This window comes from Mytilus californianus, unplaced genomic scaffold (genome assembly GCF_021869535.1).
Source record: "Mytilus californianus isolate M0D057914Y unplaced genomic scaffold, xbMytCali1.0.p SCAF_2, whole genome shotgun sequence".
In the NCBI taxonomy this organism is placed as follows: Eukaryota; Metazoa; Mollusca; class Bivalvia; order Mytilida; family Mytilidae; genus Mytilus; species Mytilus californianus.
The window spans coordinates 70,091,520-70,108,175 of NW_026262668.1; the positions used below are offsets into that span (position 1 = coordinate 70,091,520).

General features: G+C 35.3%; 1 protein-coding gene across 1 annotated transcript; it reads right to left on the reverse strand.

The window, feature by feature from the left end:
- Positions 1–5,439: 5,439 nt before the first annotated feature.
- Positions 5,440–10,367, reverse strand: LOC127728109 (uncharacterized). The gene is made up of 6 exons (XM_052235338.1): positions 10,227–10,367; positions 9,355–9,832; positions 8,677–8,832; positions 7,346–7,478; positions 6,874–7,019; positions 5,440–5,633 (listed from the first exon to the last, which is right to left on the reverse strand). Exons 1-6 carry the CDS (start codon positions 10,285–10,287, stop codon positions 5,513–5,515), a joined length of 1,095 nt encoding a protein of 364 aa, XP_052091298.1. The 5' UTR covers positions 10,288–10,367; the 3' UTR covers positions 5,440–5,512.
- Positions 10,368–16,656: the final 6,289 nt, after the last annotated feature.

Sequence of the window (16,656 nt, forward strand, 5' to 3'; positions counted from 1 at the left end):
ATTATATGACGAACTATTAGTTGAACTTAGACAAGAAGATCAGAGCAGTTTCAGGAATTTTATGAAAATAGAGTCACGTCCTTAAATTATCAATAAGCAATTGCAAGCTGTAATACGTGACCAAGTACACAATATTGAATCTAGAAAAGTAAATAAAATAAAATTGTATTACACTATGAATGTAAACAATTATAGTTTTAAGTTTAACTGTTCCGTTTTGTATATTCAAAGAGAACCGCTAGAGCCTGGGCTAAAACTAGCCGCAACTCTTCGCCATCTTGCTGCTTGATCGACCTATGCCGGTATTAAATTTTCCTGGAGAGTTCCTGGTAACACCTTTTCTGTAGTTGTCAAGGAAGTATGCAGTGCAATTATTGATGAATATACAGATGAGGTCATGACTCCTCCAAATGATCCAGAGGAATGGAAAGCAATTGCTGATCAATTATGCGCAGATGGCATTTTCCACATTGCTGTGGAGTGTTGGATGGAAAGCATATATTGCCATAAAGAAACAGGCTCGTTCAGGTTCATTATACCACAACTATAAGGGATTCTTCTCCATAGTCATGCTATCTTTGATTGATGGTGATTACAAGTTATATGGGCAGATGTTGGAGGTAAGATATAAATATAATTTTATGTAAAAGTCCTTTAAAACGTTTGAAAAAACTTACAAATTTTATTGCTTGTAATACTGTTTTAGAATCTAATATAACAACTTCGTAAATAAGCAAAGCGTCCAATCCATAAAACAAAGGGAAATCAAAGAGCAGCACAAACGAAGCAACAGATCCTCGTATATATATATATATATATTTCTCTAATTCTTCGTCAATTTATCCCTTTCTGCACCAATTGTATAAAAAAAAATTAATCAACGTGTGGTTCGTTTGATCTCAGTTATTCATTGGTTAAAATTCGATTATGACGTCGAATTTTCTTGCTTCCCTCTGAATTTCCTATTGTGACGGCATGAAAAAAGGCGACCATGCCTGATGACGTCACATAGAAAGAACACATCTTTTTGCAGATCATTCAAAAAGAAGAAATAAGTTTGCCTGCATATTGTTTGAAAATCATTAGAGAAACAGATTCAACAACCAAATCTCGTGTAATACGATATTTATCCACTCTCGACAGTTAAATTCTAAATATTTAAAACGCTCGGCGAGCCTCGCGTTTTAAATTTGAAAATTTAACTGTCTCGAGTGGATAAATATCGTATCACACTCGATGCAGTGGTAGAATCTATATATATTGAACGAATCTGACGAAATCTCAAAAGTCGAAACACGTGTCATTCGTGGCAAAATTAGTTAACCTCGGTATCTCACACATTGTTGTCAATATAATGGAATTCTATGCGACTGTCATACAAGTGAGAAGTTTAGCTAGCTATAAAACCAGGTTTAATCCACCATTTTCTACATAAGGAAATGCCTTTACCTAGTCAGGAATATGACAGTTGTTTTTCATTCGTTTAATGTGTTTGAGCTTTTGATTTTGCCATTTGATAAAGGACTTTCCGTTTTGAATTTTCCTTGGAGTTCTGTATTTTTGCTATTTTACTTTTTTTTCTGACATTTATTTTAGCATACATGTAAGTCACTCAAAAATTTACATATATACATTAGTAAAAAGTTATCATGAGATTTTATATTTCTTTATATATGAAACTTTTTGCGATAATTTCATATTATCCCTACATTTTAGGAAACGGTGCCTGTTCTGATGCTCAGATGTATAATGAGTCCGAATTAAGAGAAGCAGCGGAAGATGGAAGCATAGGCTTCCCCGATGCCGAGCCTCTTCCAAATGATACCGAAGACGTTCCCTACTATTTCATTGGAGATGACGCATTTGCCCTAAGAACGACGATGATGAAACCCTACTCTCGTAGGACAATGGACAGAGAAGAACGTATATTCAGTTATAGACTATCGCGAGCAAGGCGTGTTGTGGAGAACGCGTTTGGTATTTTGGCAAACAGATTCCGAATTCTTCTCTCAACAATGGGTCATTCCCCATCAACAGTTCGTCTGATAGTGAAGACATGCATTATTCTACACAATCTGATGAGAATTCGCTATCCTGGGCTTCAGGACCAACAACTAGATTGTGAACACCCCATCAACAGGAATTTAATTCCAGGAGCTTGGAGGCAGGGACCGAATCTGTAGGATACCCAGAATGTTACAGCAGCTAATATTGACAGTAAGAGAGGAAAAATGCAGAGGAACCTTATCAAGCACTGGATAAACTCGCCTGCTGGATCAGTTGCCTGGCAGGACAGAATGATATGAGACATGAATAATAATTGAAAAATAAATTGATCACATCTGTAAAATGGTTTAATAAGTTATGTTTACCATCACTTGTCTTGGTTATAATTGAAAACATTCTTTCATACTTCGTAATTCACCCATGCACACAGGAACAGTATGACTTCATGCACATCAATATTGTGATATATGGTAAAAGAAGAAAGTCTGCAGTGCAAAGTCTTCACAAGAGTGGACACGCTAAAATGTCTCGCCTGCTTACTGGCATGTCTGAATATAAAATTCTTAATTGATCACTGGAGCATGAAAACAAGGTCAAGGTTTAGTGACATATGTCAGACTGACATGGGCACCTACTGAGGAGTCTATAGACCAATTACCATAACTCTAGGTACTCTATGAACTGAGAAACTGTCCTAATCACGAAAACTGGTCGCAGAATAAACAAAGTCATTCAACCATGAAAATGAAATCAAGGACATCTGACATGTGATGGACAGAAAGCTTGCAAACATGGATGAAATATGGATGGTCTAGGTCATCTTCCAACTGAGTTATAAAGCTTTCACCAACCTGTTCACGCCGCCGCCGCCGCCGGTATTACTATACATATGTCTCGCCTTCAGCGTCTTTCGACGCAGGCGAGACAAAAACCAAACTGGACTAACAGGATGACTTGAACTTGAAAGACTTGGTAGACTGAATTCTTGAATCTGGTCCCCAGTATTCTCTTCTTGCACTCTCTTTCTTGTTCCCGACGTTCTCATCATCCCACGGCCCAGGCCACGACCAAGAACTGGTTTACCTCTGTTTCTTCCTTTGGGTGGCATTTCGAAATGAATTGTTATGAAAAAGGCGGGAACACAAGACCATGTGTATCCAGAAGTAGTACAAACACCCCCATAATTACACGTCCCAGACACGCCGAAAGCACGGATAATCATCCCAGGTACGACCGGGACGCGTCTCAAATACGTTCAAGGGACTTTTTTTTTCGTAGCGTGCATTTCATCTACGTTAGACAAACGCCAGACATACGCCAAAATACCTTACTTGAACGCCCGATAAACGCTTATGTACGCCTCTCGTACGCCCTAAACACGCTTAAAGCTCGTTGTGCACACGATACAGATATGATTGACAAGTTAAATGCGTCTAAAATTACTAGCGTATTGGCAGCGTACATTGTTTTTGACAACGCCCGGCGTACGTCGGTGCTATACGCTGATGTGTGACGCCGGTATTATATGGTGTTTTATTTGTTTTGCTAATTTTTATTGTTTTGTTTTTTGGTTTTTGTTTATTGGGGTTTTTGTTTTTTTTTCTGTTTTTTTTTTTTCTGTTTTGTTTTGTTTTGTTTTGTTATTCATAAATCATTACTTGGCCCTGAAATTGCAAAAAAAGTAAAAACATTTAAGCCTTTCAAGCAGCTGAGATCACCTCCGGTTTTAAATGGGGTTCGTGTTGCTCAATCTTTAATCTTCTATGTTGTGTTTTGTATACTGTTGTTAGTATTTTCGTGTTTGCAATGTCATTGTCAGTTTGTTTTCGGCCTTACCAGTTTGAATATTCCTTTTGTACCTTTCGCCTCTGTTAAACTTGTGTGTTTTACCTGGTAGTTATTATAAAAGTGATTATAAACATCTCTCAAAAATAATTGTTCACATTCACATTGGGTTGCGAGGATGGTCCAACTGCCTCAGAAAAATTTAACTAATTCTGACACCGTTAACAATAAGAAAAACGCGCCAAACTGATCATGCCCCAAAACCGAAGACTTGCAAAAACATCAATTTCTTTTGAAATCTGATGATAATCATTTCCAGTAGAAAGACGAAATGCAATACATTTTCACTATGACAAAAATGATTAGTTATTTGTTTATCTAATACATGTACAACATAATATGTTTTGACAGCCGGGCATCTCTAATAGGATTTTCAAAAAGTTAAAAGTAGAGCTATTAATTAATAAGAAAAGGGTGAAAAGGGTGTAATAACAACAATAAAAACTAGTTCAGTTCAACATTGAAACAATCAGCTGGAAATAGTCCATAGTTGAGGTCTGGCACAGGTGGGTAGCTTCATGTCACGCCTGCAACTGGGACCCAGTGTTTGGGATGGTGACCCTACCCCATCCCAACTTTTATTTGTAAAAAAATCCCTACGAAAAAGCTTTTGTCTACAATAGGTACTAGTACATGCACAAATGGTCGGCAATGCCCTAATGTTGCCCGGATCAAAAGCCCTAGGTATTCATTCACGGAACGCCTACAACTGGGGGCCAAAGTTGGGATATGGTGACCCTACCTCTCCGAACTTTTATTCGCAAAACAATCCCTACTGAAAAGTTTTTTGTCCACACTATATATACTGTCCCAGCTAGGTACAAATGATCGGCAATGCTCCATAGTTGCCCGGACCAAAAGGATTAGGTGGGTAAATTCATTGAACGCCTGTAGCTGAGGGCCAAAGTTGGGATATGGTGATCCTACCCCCTCCCAAATATTATTCGTAAAACAGTGAAGGTGTATTGGTTCAATGCTAAGAGTTAAGTCTTGAAATACAAACAGCCATGTTCTTGAGATATGACCTGAATAACCATATAAGCTAATACTAACAAGTTTAACTACATCAGCAGAAAGATACTACATTTTGTACTTAAAGATTAACAAATTGTTTATTAAGGTTATAAAACATTAAGTTTCGAATCTGTAATTGTTGATGGGTACATCTAGTTTTGAGGAAAGATATCAATCTTATGTCATGTCGGGGCCTTTTATAGCTTACTATACGGTATGGGTTTTGCTCACTATGGAAAGTCGTGCGGTGACCCATTATATTTGCTTACAAATACGTCATTTTGGTCTATGATGGGTAGTTGTCCCATTAGCAATCATGCAACATCTTCTTATATTCATATTATGTATGACATGTGTTCTCAGGTGATGTAAATATAAGAACAACGAAACGAGAGGATTTTATTTGTGATACCCGTTTCTCTCCCCCTTAATACAAGTTCATAAGAAAAATTTAAGTACACTTTTTTCCTCTGCTATTGATTCGTGTTGTTCATCATATCAGGCTGTGAATACCTTTTACTATAGGGCATTCATTCTAAAAATAACGAATAAACTAAGTCTGTTTAACTTCTTTTTTATTGAAGGTCGGGAAAATTAGACGATGTTTATTTTTAAACGGTTCAGCTCAAAAGATCACATATTTTTCTCACTCCATAGAAGGATTTGTATAATACACATCTGAATCAGCGGAATTCAATGGGAAATATCTTCCAGATTGACGGTCATGAGAATCAGAGCCGAATGATGATCTGTAGCCATGGTGTTTCCTGTCAATAAAATAGGCTGGTTGATAGAAAGTATCACAATATGTATTGGCTGTAGTATTTGTTTTACCTGTATTCTTTATAATAATGTCTCGGTGGTCTCGTGACAACGTGTTCGCCTCGAGTGCGAGAGGTCTTGGGTTCGATCCCGGATCGGGTCAAACCGAAGACTAACAAATTGGTATTGGCTGCCTATAAGCTATTTAAACACGCGACATTAAGGAGAAAGAAAAAACACTGGTCGGCTCGGAGTCAAAATAATGTATCCGGGTAGCGTGACATATCTTTCTTCCGAACTTGTGAACTACACCGTTAAAATTCCGACTCAGCGTGTCGGTTTAGTGCAAAGCAGGATTCTTATTCATATCGCATTAGTATGTTCTCGTCCTGACTATGCATTTAATTTGCCACTGGACATTAATTAGCCATCCATCATCATTTTCTTACTCATTATTGTCACAATCCAATGTTAGAACTTGTCCATAATCATTATCCATATTACCACCACACATAATAAATGATGTAATAAGTTATTGGCCTCAGTTTTTTTTAAAGCAAAATCTTTAAACCACAAAGAATAGTCCGATAAATTAAATATATAGAAATTTATTTTATTGTTTTATGAACGTGATATGAGGTATTTCTTTAATTTGTTCGCTGCAGCGTGTAAATTAAAAACTTCTTAATCGATCTCGAGGGAATCGGAAAGCGTATCACGTGACGGGGTTGCACGCGAAATTATGCAGAGGTGTAATGCGTCCGGAATTTGAGTTTAAAGAAAATTTGTGTCTTTTGCTGATTTAAAGAAATCTACTTTGTGTAATCATTTCAAAATGTAGTGAAATCAAAGTCGTCGTATTCCTCATGGACAATTTGCTTTTTAGCAGTATGAGCAAATAGCACACATATGATCCTAGATCTATATGCTAATTTAACAACAATCAAAATCAAAGCTATCTGACGTGTACAGCAGGGTGAAATTAAAATACACGATCCTGTTTTGTTAAAACAGCAACTTTCCGTTGATTTCGATTGACCTTAAGTTTCCAATTAAATACTGTTCCTGTATGAAACTGATTGTCATGAGACTGTAAATGAAAAGTTTCCTTAAAGTAGCGCTAATCCCCACCGTTATCCCAAAAAATCAGTCAAAACAAAGTACTTTTCGAAATTCATGCTTTTTGGTTTTAGAAGATTGCAGTAACTTTAAGCAATATTTATGAACACAATATAATAGCCTTACATTTCACATCTAAAACTTGACAAGTCCGAGGCTTTCTCCACTTCTTCTCCACTGAAGCCACTGTACACTCCTTGATAATAAAATCCTTCATTGCAGATACAGAAATAGCCACCTACTTTGAATCCTAATCCCGGACGGAAATGACACTGGAATAAAAAATATATATACAAATAACAACAATAACAATTCGAAAGCAGTCATACCATTCCAATCCATCACTAAAAATGCAGTCAATTATGAAAGAATACATACTTTCTGTGATTCCTTAATTGATATTAACAGAGCTTATATTTTTCATTAACGAATGACTTTCAAGAAGATGTATGCTAATGTTTACACGTGTGACAAAAACATAACAGTAACAGCTCATATACGTGTATACCTTTTTCACAAGGTTCACATAAATCCAGAAGACACGTATTGATATTAGGGAACAGGTATATTTAGAATATGTAATAAAATGGTGTTTTACCGTGGTTTCTATTGGACATTTATGAGTTCCTCTAAATACATTAAAGAATAAATCAACAGTGTCATCTTCATATTCAAGGTCACATTGGTTGATGTCTTTATCTGTAAGCTCTATATCTATCGTAGCTACTCCTCTGTTAAATAAAATAGTAACCAATCAATTTCGGTATCTTAGAACCATAGAACGGCCATGTTAGCTCAAGACCTTCAGTGGGTACTCATTTAATAAGGGGATGAACTCATTTAGGCTCACAAAAAATAAAACACTGTATTATTCAAGAGTCTTGTGAACACAAAATAAAATTTCATAAACAAAAGAAATCTGTCTTTATGGGTATTTAATATTTATATCGCGAAGCAGCATACGATTACCTGAGTACCTGATATAACCTGATATACAAAAGACGTTTGTGTAGAGTTTGTATTAGCCAGAACCCTACTTGTTGCTGTCTTCTTAATAGATTTTGTTTTTCTTTTATTTTATCATATCTGAAGATTTTCATTCACTGTGTCTTTTATTGGCTGGTAGCAGCCATTGTACACACCACAGTTACCTATTATTCACAATGAATTTCAATAGAAATTTAAAATTTCATATAGTTGAATGGAAAAGTTCCATGGCAATAATTTGAAGCTACTCATTTTCGGATGTTGAGGACCATCCACTTCATTTGAACTTTGATGGATAATTGTCTCATTGGCAAACATACCACATTTATTTTTATATTATATAATGCCATTTGGATCTCAGTCAACTTCGGTTCAATGTTTACAAAGTCAAACAATTTTTTTGCCTATAAATTTGAAAATTGAAGCTTTTTAAATTTAAACACACTTGCAAACCAGCACTGGACTGAGCGGCGACTATTTTGACTGCCAATTGAAAATGGTTGTATTTTGGATAGAGCCAAAAACTTTCCTCTGCAACAGGTTACCTATGGACAGAACAAAGAGCAATGGTAAGGTTCTTTAAAGTGAAGTGAGCGTACGCACTTTCCCTACAAGAGGCATAGGATTAAAAGTCCCAATTCTGATCGAATGTAACTGCGTACATATACATCCCACACAACCAAACGGACGACAATCAGCATATGTTGCATGGGTTTTAAGAAGTCCAGGGTTGACAATTTCTGTATACCTCTGTCAACCCTTGGGTATACAGAAAACGAAAATTGGTATACGGAAATACAGGTATTTGTTCAAATGGAAAAGATAAAACACAAGTTAAACGACTGAAACGTACAACTCGATCACTAGTATCACACTCTTCGCTGGCGTTATTGTGCACAAATTATAAAAAAGGCATTCATTTACACCTTTCTTTTTTCTTACTTAAATTTGGGTGACCCGTCAGTATTTCTGCCTAAGATTGGAGATGAGTATGTAAACATCCAGACGTGACCTCCTCCGCAATCATAGTATGGCTTAGTTATATGACCATCATCTCTACGGGCGACCAAAAGGTCTGCCTCTATAATGGTTCCATTTCTAAATAAAGACAAAAATACAGTAAGACAAGTATGAACATTACATTATTACTTCGAAGACGCAAGTTTTATTCAAAGATTGCTTTTGGCAATATTTTTATTCTGCAAACTGCTTTCCTTATTTAGCATTCCTAGACACACAATATTAACAAACTCGATATTCGAATTTTATGTCCGACAATCCCTCTCGATACAATGGTACAAAGACAAGCAAATTAGTTACGTCATTAAAAGTACTACAGAGCTATAATACGACACATGTAACAAAGGAACAAGAAGTAAAACAATTGAATAGAATGAACATTCAAAAGAAAGATAAAAAATAATTTCTTAAATTTAGATTATATTTTAATCGATTCATGTGCATTTCTAGTTTTTTCTTTAGGAAACAAGGACGTTCATGAAAACAGTAGCATGGGGCATCTTAAAGGATGATTTTTATTGGTACACCTTGAAGTCTTTCATAAAAATGTGGTCAACCTAGAATTATATCACTAAAAAGATATTTGTAAAACAATATAACCTGAAAGTTGTTTTAGTGCGGTCTATTGCCACATTCTCATAATTTCTGTCTCTAAGAACACTGTACCATTCGTTGACCAGGCTATCGTTTGTGTAATTATAGAAATTTCCTAACTCTAGAGACTCCACAGTTCCATTAGTATTTACGGCAAAAGCTGCAAACAGTTCATAATTTTTAAACACACCCGGTGCAAATTCGACAACTCCGCTAAGTATTTCGGGTTTAGCTGTTACCACTAAATTTGTTACTAAGTCGTGACATAAAGATTCATGAAACGTTTCTAGTGAACCTCCGTGTTTCTGGATCTGTGCAGACAAGTAGTTTGAATTAAAGATAGCTAAATCAGCATATTCTTCCCACTTAGAAAAATCTACGGCAATATCTAACTCTTCATCTGGTGATAAACTGGTACAAGTTTCTCTACTGACAGTCGTTCCAATTTTCTCCAACACTTTAAAAATGTTATCGTTATTCACATCTGTAATTGAATGTGAATTCATATGAAGATTTATCACCAAAAAAATCATGAATAAATCATTACATTAATCTCATACTGACCATACTATACGCAAAATTATGAAAACATTGGTTTTCTTTCAAGATGGGTCATATACTGACACGTACTACGCAAAATTATGAACACAGTGGTTTACTTTCTAGATGGGTCATTTACTGACATTACCTCGTTCTTGTTCATTTTCATGCATAAGTTTACTCTATTACAAGCTGTTTATGGTTAAAGGAAAGACGAGCTGGGTATTTAAAATATTATGCATATCATAAACGAAAGCTGCACTAGAATTTGCAAATATCTGTGTAAGTCATGTTATGAAGTGTTAATCAAAGTAGAGAGCAATGAAAGAATAACTTACGATAACCTCCGGTTACAAGGCCACAAAAAACAAGATATACAAATATATCTATTGTAGCCATTCTGATCTGCTGAACTTCAACGCAAGAAATATTCCGGTGTATACAGTTATTGTGTAATAACCATACTGTTATTGTGTAATAACCAATAACAAAATTCAAACAAAAAATAATGATTATTTATAATATTTGTTTTTTTCTGATATTATATATATATATTATTCGATAGACCTTAATACCGATTAATGAATCTGGCTAGATGTAACAGAAGGTGTTATGCGAATTACAATATAGCCGCAACAGAAAATCTCTTTTGTCATTTGTTTTTTTATTTTGGTTTATTTCTGTGTTGCATCATTAACGAACACGACACGCACATTGTAAACGATTTTAAAAGTTGAACACACAATTCCAAAGGTTGTGCGCTCAAGATTTTTAAGTTACGCGCAAAACGCCTAAAGTTACATGTAGTTTTTCTTTCGTTACTTATTATTGTTGGGTGCCATTTTTATTATTATAAATAAATGTTTATTTCGTACATTCTACAAGTGTTTACATCGTTGCCCTTAAAAGTTTGATCTTTTGGTAAATTGTTGTCTCATTGGATATCATACCAAATCTTATCATTAATTTATCAACAGGTCCGTTGTCTCAAGTGAGCACATTTCATAGTGCAATGGATACTGTACATGTGTAGATAAATTTTCAGAATTTCTATTGGCGCCTTGCGGAGAATATTATGAGTAAACTTTGTGTATAGCAAGTTGAATTCATAGATTGAAGACATTTGTCTAAGTCATACATATGCTCTATGGTCGGGTTGTTGTCTCTTTGACACATTCCCCATTTCCATTCTCAATTTTATGTATACATTCCGGGAAATTTCGAGATTTTCTAATCATTCGCATGTTAACCTCAAAGGTACCTTCACTTGTCGCACTCTTTTTTCCTAAAGCTATTTGAGCATCGAACCACATGCTGCTATACACAAGGGATTTAATAAAGTCAATCAGGATCAAAACATAAAATAAATTTTGGAGTAATTTTAAGATGAAAAAAAATCAATAAAGCTTTGGAAAGGATTTGCTTGGATTCATCAATAAAGATCCTATTCCCAAGTTCCAGATAATCATTTTTAGAATTAATTTAGGAAAGTTTGTAGTGAAGTTCGTTCCTTTTTTTTTAAAAGAAGTGTAGGAACACATATTGGAAAATGTCGTCACAAAGGCACGTGTCTGTTATATAAAAATAAGAAGATGTGGTATGATTGCAAATGAGACAACCATCCACCGGGACCAAATGATGTAGAAGTTAGCAACTATGGATCACCTTACGCTTTCAACAATGAGCAAAACCCATTCCGCATAACAAGCTATAAACGACCCCGAAATGACAAATGTAAAACAAATCAAACGAGAAAACTAACGGCCTGGTTTATGTACAAAACAAAAAACGAAAAACAAACATCATAAACAGCAACAAACTATACAACCACTGAATTGCAGGCTCCTAACTTGGAACAGACACGTACAAAATGTGGCGGGATTATACATGTTTGCGGGCACCCAACCCTCCCGTAACCTGGGACATTCGTGTAACAGTTCAACATAAAAACAAACCATAAAATTTATTTCCGAAGGACTTCACCCATCAGATCGATACAAAGCACAAAAACAACTAACAAAGACCAAAGACACAAAGTGCAGATCTGAGAGTACTCGCAGTAACTGAAATCTAGTTCAAAGCCATTAACAACAAATAAAAAAATCATGTATCGAAGACTTAAATAGCAATCACTACACATCCAGCATCCAATGGATTTAGTACATAGACGTCATTAACGGTCAGACAAAAACATGACCTTGTGCAATGCAAAAATATAGGTATGAACAGATTGTAAGATCGTGAATGTACACAGTGTATAGCAACAATAATAAGTTTAACTTAGTTTTTAATTTATTGATAATAAAATCAATATTTATACCAACAAAAAACAATATTAAAAGATCTAATTACAGTGTTGAATTGGCATGACAGATTTTGTTTCGGTTTATGAAAAGAGTCGATTGAACAAATGTTTTCAATTAATGAATAGATAATTAAGTACAAAAGTGTAGGTAAAATATGTTTGAATTACGTAGTCCACTGATCCTCTATATATTGTCAACAACCTGTAACCTGATTATCTCTTTAAAAGAAAACGTGCAAAATGTTACGGTTGTCCTTTTATAAAATGATAATTTACATATTTCAGCAGATTGTGATACAAATACGAGCCTAGCTAATCCTTGTATAACGCAATCACTTTCTTAAATGAACACAAGGTACGTTAAGTGTCTAATTTGGCACAAATTATTTGATTTATTTAAAACCTTTATGATATATTACATGCAGCTGTGAATTCATCGCTGACAAATCAATTTTCTTATTTATTTTATTTCCCAAATCTATTAATCATATGCTTTAGGAAAGATCCATTTGCAAATCATAAATTAGAAAGTTGTCGGGAGGAAAATTTTGATGAAAATGTCATGTTAGGTTGTATTATTTTGGTATAGTTTGACCTATGTTATTATATAAACAAGGATTCATATATTCTGTTTCAGGTACTCAGGAAAAGTTTAGCATTTTTCACCTGTAAAACTGTTTAATGTTCAAAAAGAAAGAAGATAGCAAGAAGGTTTTCCAATACCATTAGTCGAAGAAAGACAAACAGCAATATAATCGAAGAAAAAATGACAAACCACCAAAAAAAGCCTTTATTGTGTCATAGATCAAACTTATTCGTTCGATGTATATTTACTTGCTTTTTTGTATTGTCTTTTTGATCGAGTTAAGCCATTTCAATTGCTATTTTATTGTGTGTCTTTTTATGTTGTAATGTTATACCACTGTTTCATGTTAGGGTGAAGGTTGGCGCCTGATAAAACGTTTAAACCCGCTGCATTTTTATGCACCTGTCCTTAGTCAGGAGCCTGTTGTTCAGTGGATGTCGTTTGTTGGTGTGGTTCATAAGTGTTTCTCGTTTCTCGTTTTTTATATAAATTAGACCGTTGGTTTTCCTGTTTGAATTGTTTTACATTAGTCTTTTTGGGGCCTTTTATAGCTTGCTGTTTGGTGTGAGCCAAGGCTCCGTGTTGAATGCCGTACTTTGACATATAATTGTTTACTTTTTACGCATTGTGACTTGGATGGATAGTTGTCTCATTGGCACTCATACCACATCTTCCTATTTAGATTTAAAACAAATTACAAAGCCGGAAAGGAGTCAAATTCGGTATGAGAAGAAACCGGTATAAGCGCGTATAGAGGTTTCGGAAACAAGTGTCTTACACAATCGTTGGCACAACCAGATATATTCGTGATGCATTCCGTTAAATTTCTGTAGCGATATTGTCAGGTAAGACTGAATATAACAGTGATTTAGCAGTTAATGAGACAGTGCTTGTGTAGCGAAAGTCAATGTATTTAACACAGACTTGAACAGGTAACTATTTGTTATACATGTAACAGTATACACATTAACTAGGTGATGAAGGTATTAATAACATGAGGGAGATATATTACTTAATTCAAGTTGATTTCAAAAATTTTGTGACAGTAAATTTTAATAACACAATATACGTTCTTGCATGCCAGTACCGAAGTACTGGCTACTGGGCTGGTGATAACCTCGGGGACCAATAGTCCATCAGCAGAGCAATCGACCCAGTGGTAGTAATAACATTAACGTAACACAATTTTACTGCAACATATGAGCATTTCGACAATCTGTGTCCCTTCAGTGATGCCCAAGGCCAAAATATTTGAAAATTCAAACCTTAGTAAAAAATTTAAGAGCTGATTACCAAAATAGGACAAAAAGTATACCTACGAAAAGGAAACCATTCAGTTTTTCAGTAGTTAACATCTCTTAAACGGACAAACATGAGGGATGCGCAATAACATTTTCACTCCGTTTATAAATTATGTCTAATTGTTCCTTTTTGGAGTTTTTAAATAGATATAAGAAGATGTGGTATGAGTGCCAATTTTAAGCATATTTTCTGCTAGAGTTGCAAAAGTATATTAACGGTTTTACTGTGTAAGCAGTGACTTGAGCTACATGGTAATCTTAATAAGTTAATAATAAGTGCAGATTCCTATCTTGTAAATTCCAAGTTTGTATGACAAATTCGAGTTTAAACACAGCTACATCAAGTTGAAATTTGCTAAATTGGCATCATACATTTCAGTAATTGCTGAAAAAGCGTTTTGAAGTTTTTAAGCAAAAATGTCTATAAAGTCAGTTTTAACAAATGATAAGACCAACTGTTTATACATTGACATTCATAAAATAGTTGAGTAGTTCAATGTTCGTTTAAAAATGGGGGGGGGGGGGGGGGTGTCAAGCATGTGGCAAAGGACAGGGGAAAATGGAAGAAGCTTGTGGTAGCCGTATGTCCCATTCTGGTTGAAGAGTATAAGTAAGTAAGTATGGAACAAAATTATGTATATCAAACACCATATTTTTTTCTCTTTCAGACCTCGCTATTTTATATATGGATTGTCACCCTTCTTTAATATTTGCATAGAGATAAACCATAAATTTCAAACTCTTTGTAAACCGGGATACATTTTCTTCTTTTCTTCGAGTCTTTCTGTAATAAAGCATAAAGATCGCACTCCATGGGTAATAATATCTTTATGCGTAAAATATTTTAATCGTAATTTAAAAAAAAAGGGTAGAGTTTTTTTTTCTTCAGAAAATAGAAAAATGCAATTATCAAGACCGAAAAGAAGAGAAATATGTTATTCTTTAATTTATTTAGATATTATTGATATTTATTTCAATGTAACATATGTTATCCTCGTTTTTGTTCTTCTCTAACGCAGATTTTAGAAATGAATATGAACAATGTAGTTTTTTGAGATTTTTTAAACAAAATGTTTGAATTTTGTTTTAGCCTATTTTGTGTTTAATCTTCCAAAACTTATATTTGTAAAAATATAGACCATAAAAAATAAAACAAATTTGCCCAATAAAACGCAGGACAATAAAGGAATTAGTTGTGTACACAAGTAGCAAATAAATTAGAAATGTCATTTTCAAAATTTCAAAAGCAGAACTATTTGAATGTAACATACTTTATCGGAATTTCTATTTGTTCTGCCCCTTTTTGAAGTAGTTTTGTTATCGGGGTAATTCCAGAGCAAAATTATTAAATTTTTCACACTTAAGAGGGAAAAAAAGACATTTATGACAAGCTTTGTTACTTTAACTCTTGATCTACCGCCCGTAATAATTTAACATTAATTAAATTAGATTTATGGTATATAAGAAAGCAAACCAACGACGTAAAACAAACCAAGACGCCTATATATACTCGGCAAAAAAGAAACGCAAAATGGATTTTTAAGAATTTTAATACATGTATTTTGAATGCAAATTTTACAATTACTAATAAAGATATTCACTCAAAACGTGTTTGATTGAGAAGAAGACAGTCAATTCCTTCGAGATTGATGAATAAAAGTCAATTTATCACAATTAGAGTTACTCCCGGTAACATTAAAGTTAGTACCGTGTATGACCACCTCTCGCTGCTAAAGACTGCTACGCATCTCCTCGGCATGGATGCTATTAATGTTCTAATGTTGTTGCGTGGAATTGCCTGCCATTCCTGTTGCAACATTTGTCGGAGCTGATCAAGGGTCTGAAGCGGGGGTTGACGCTGGCGCACACGTTTATCCAGTTAGTCACAAAGATGCTCAATAGGATTCAAGTCCGGTGATTTGGAAGGCCAAGGTAGCACATTGATGTTAATATTCTGCTCAAGGTAGTCCATTGTTAAACGCGCTGTGTGATGCCTAGAATTGTCCTGCTGGAATAACTCCCTCTGTCAGCCAATAACATGCATAAGGTGAGGGTGGATAATTTCGTCGTTGAGCCGTTAAATTACCCGGAACATGTACCAATTCCGTTTAACGGTCATTAGAGACAGTCGCCCACATCATGACACTTCCTCCACTGAAGCTGTTCACTTCTTGGACACACGAGGAAGCAAAACGTTCATTCATGCACCGGTAGACACGAGTTCTTCCATCACGTTTCTGAAGCATAAAACGGGACTCATCACTGAACCAGATTCTGCGCCAGTTGCGGAATGTCCAGCCCCTCAATCTGTTGCACCATCAGACTATTCCGTCTGTGTAACGGCCTCAAAATGGGCCCAAAATACGGCCTCCTTGGTCTAATGCCATGTTGTCGCAGTCGATTGCGGACTGTTTGTGAGCTGAGTTTTCTCAATCCTGGTATTCCAACTGCAGTGGCTGTTGCGGCACTGGTTCGATTCCGTAGATGAAATACCCGGATGTAGCGACCTTGTCCAGGAGTCGTTAGGCGGGGTCGTCCTCTTCTCGGGTGGTCCTTAGTACAGCCTGTCTGCTGGT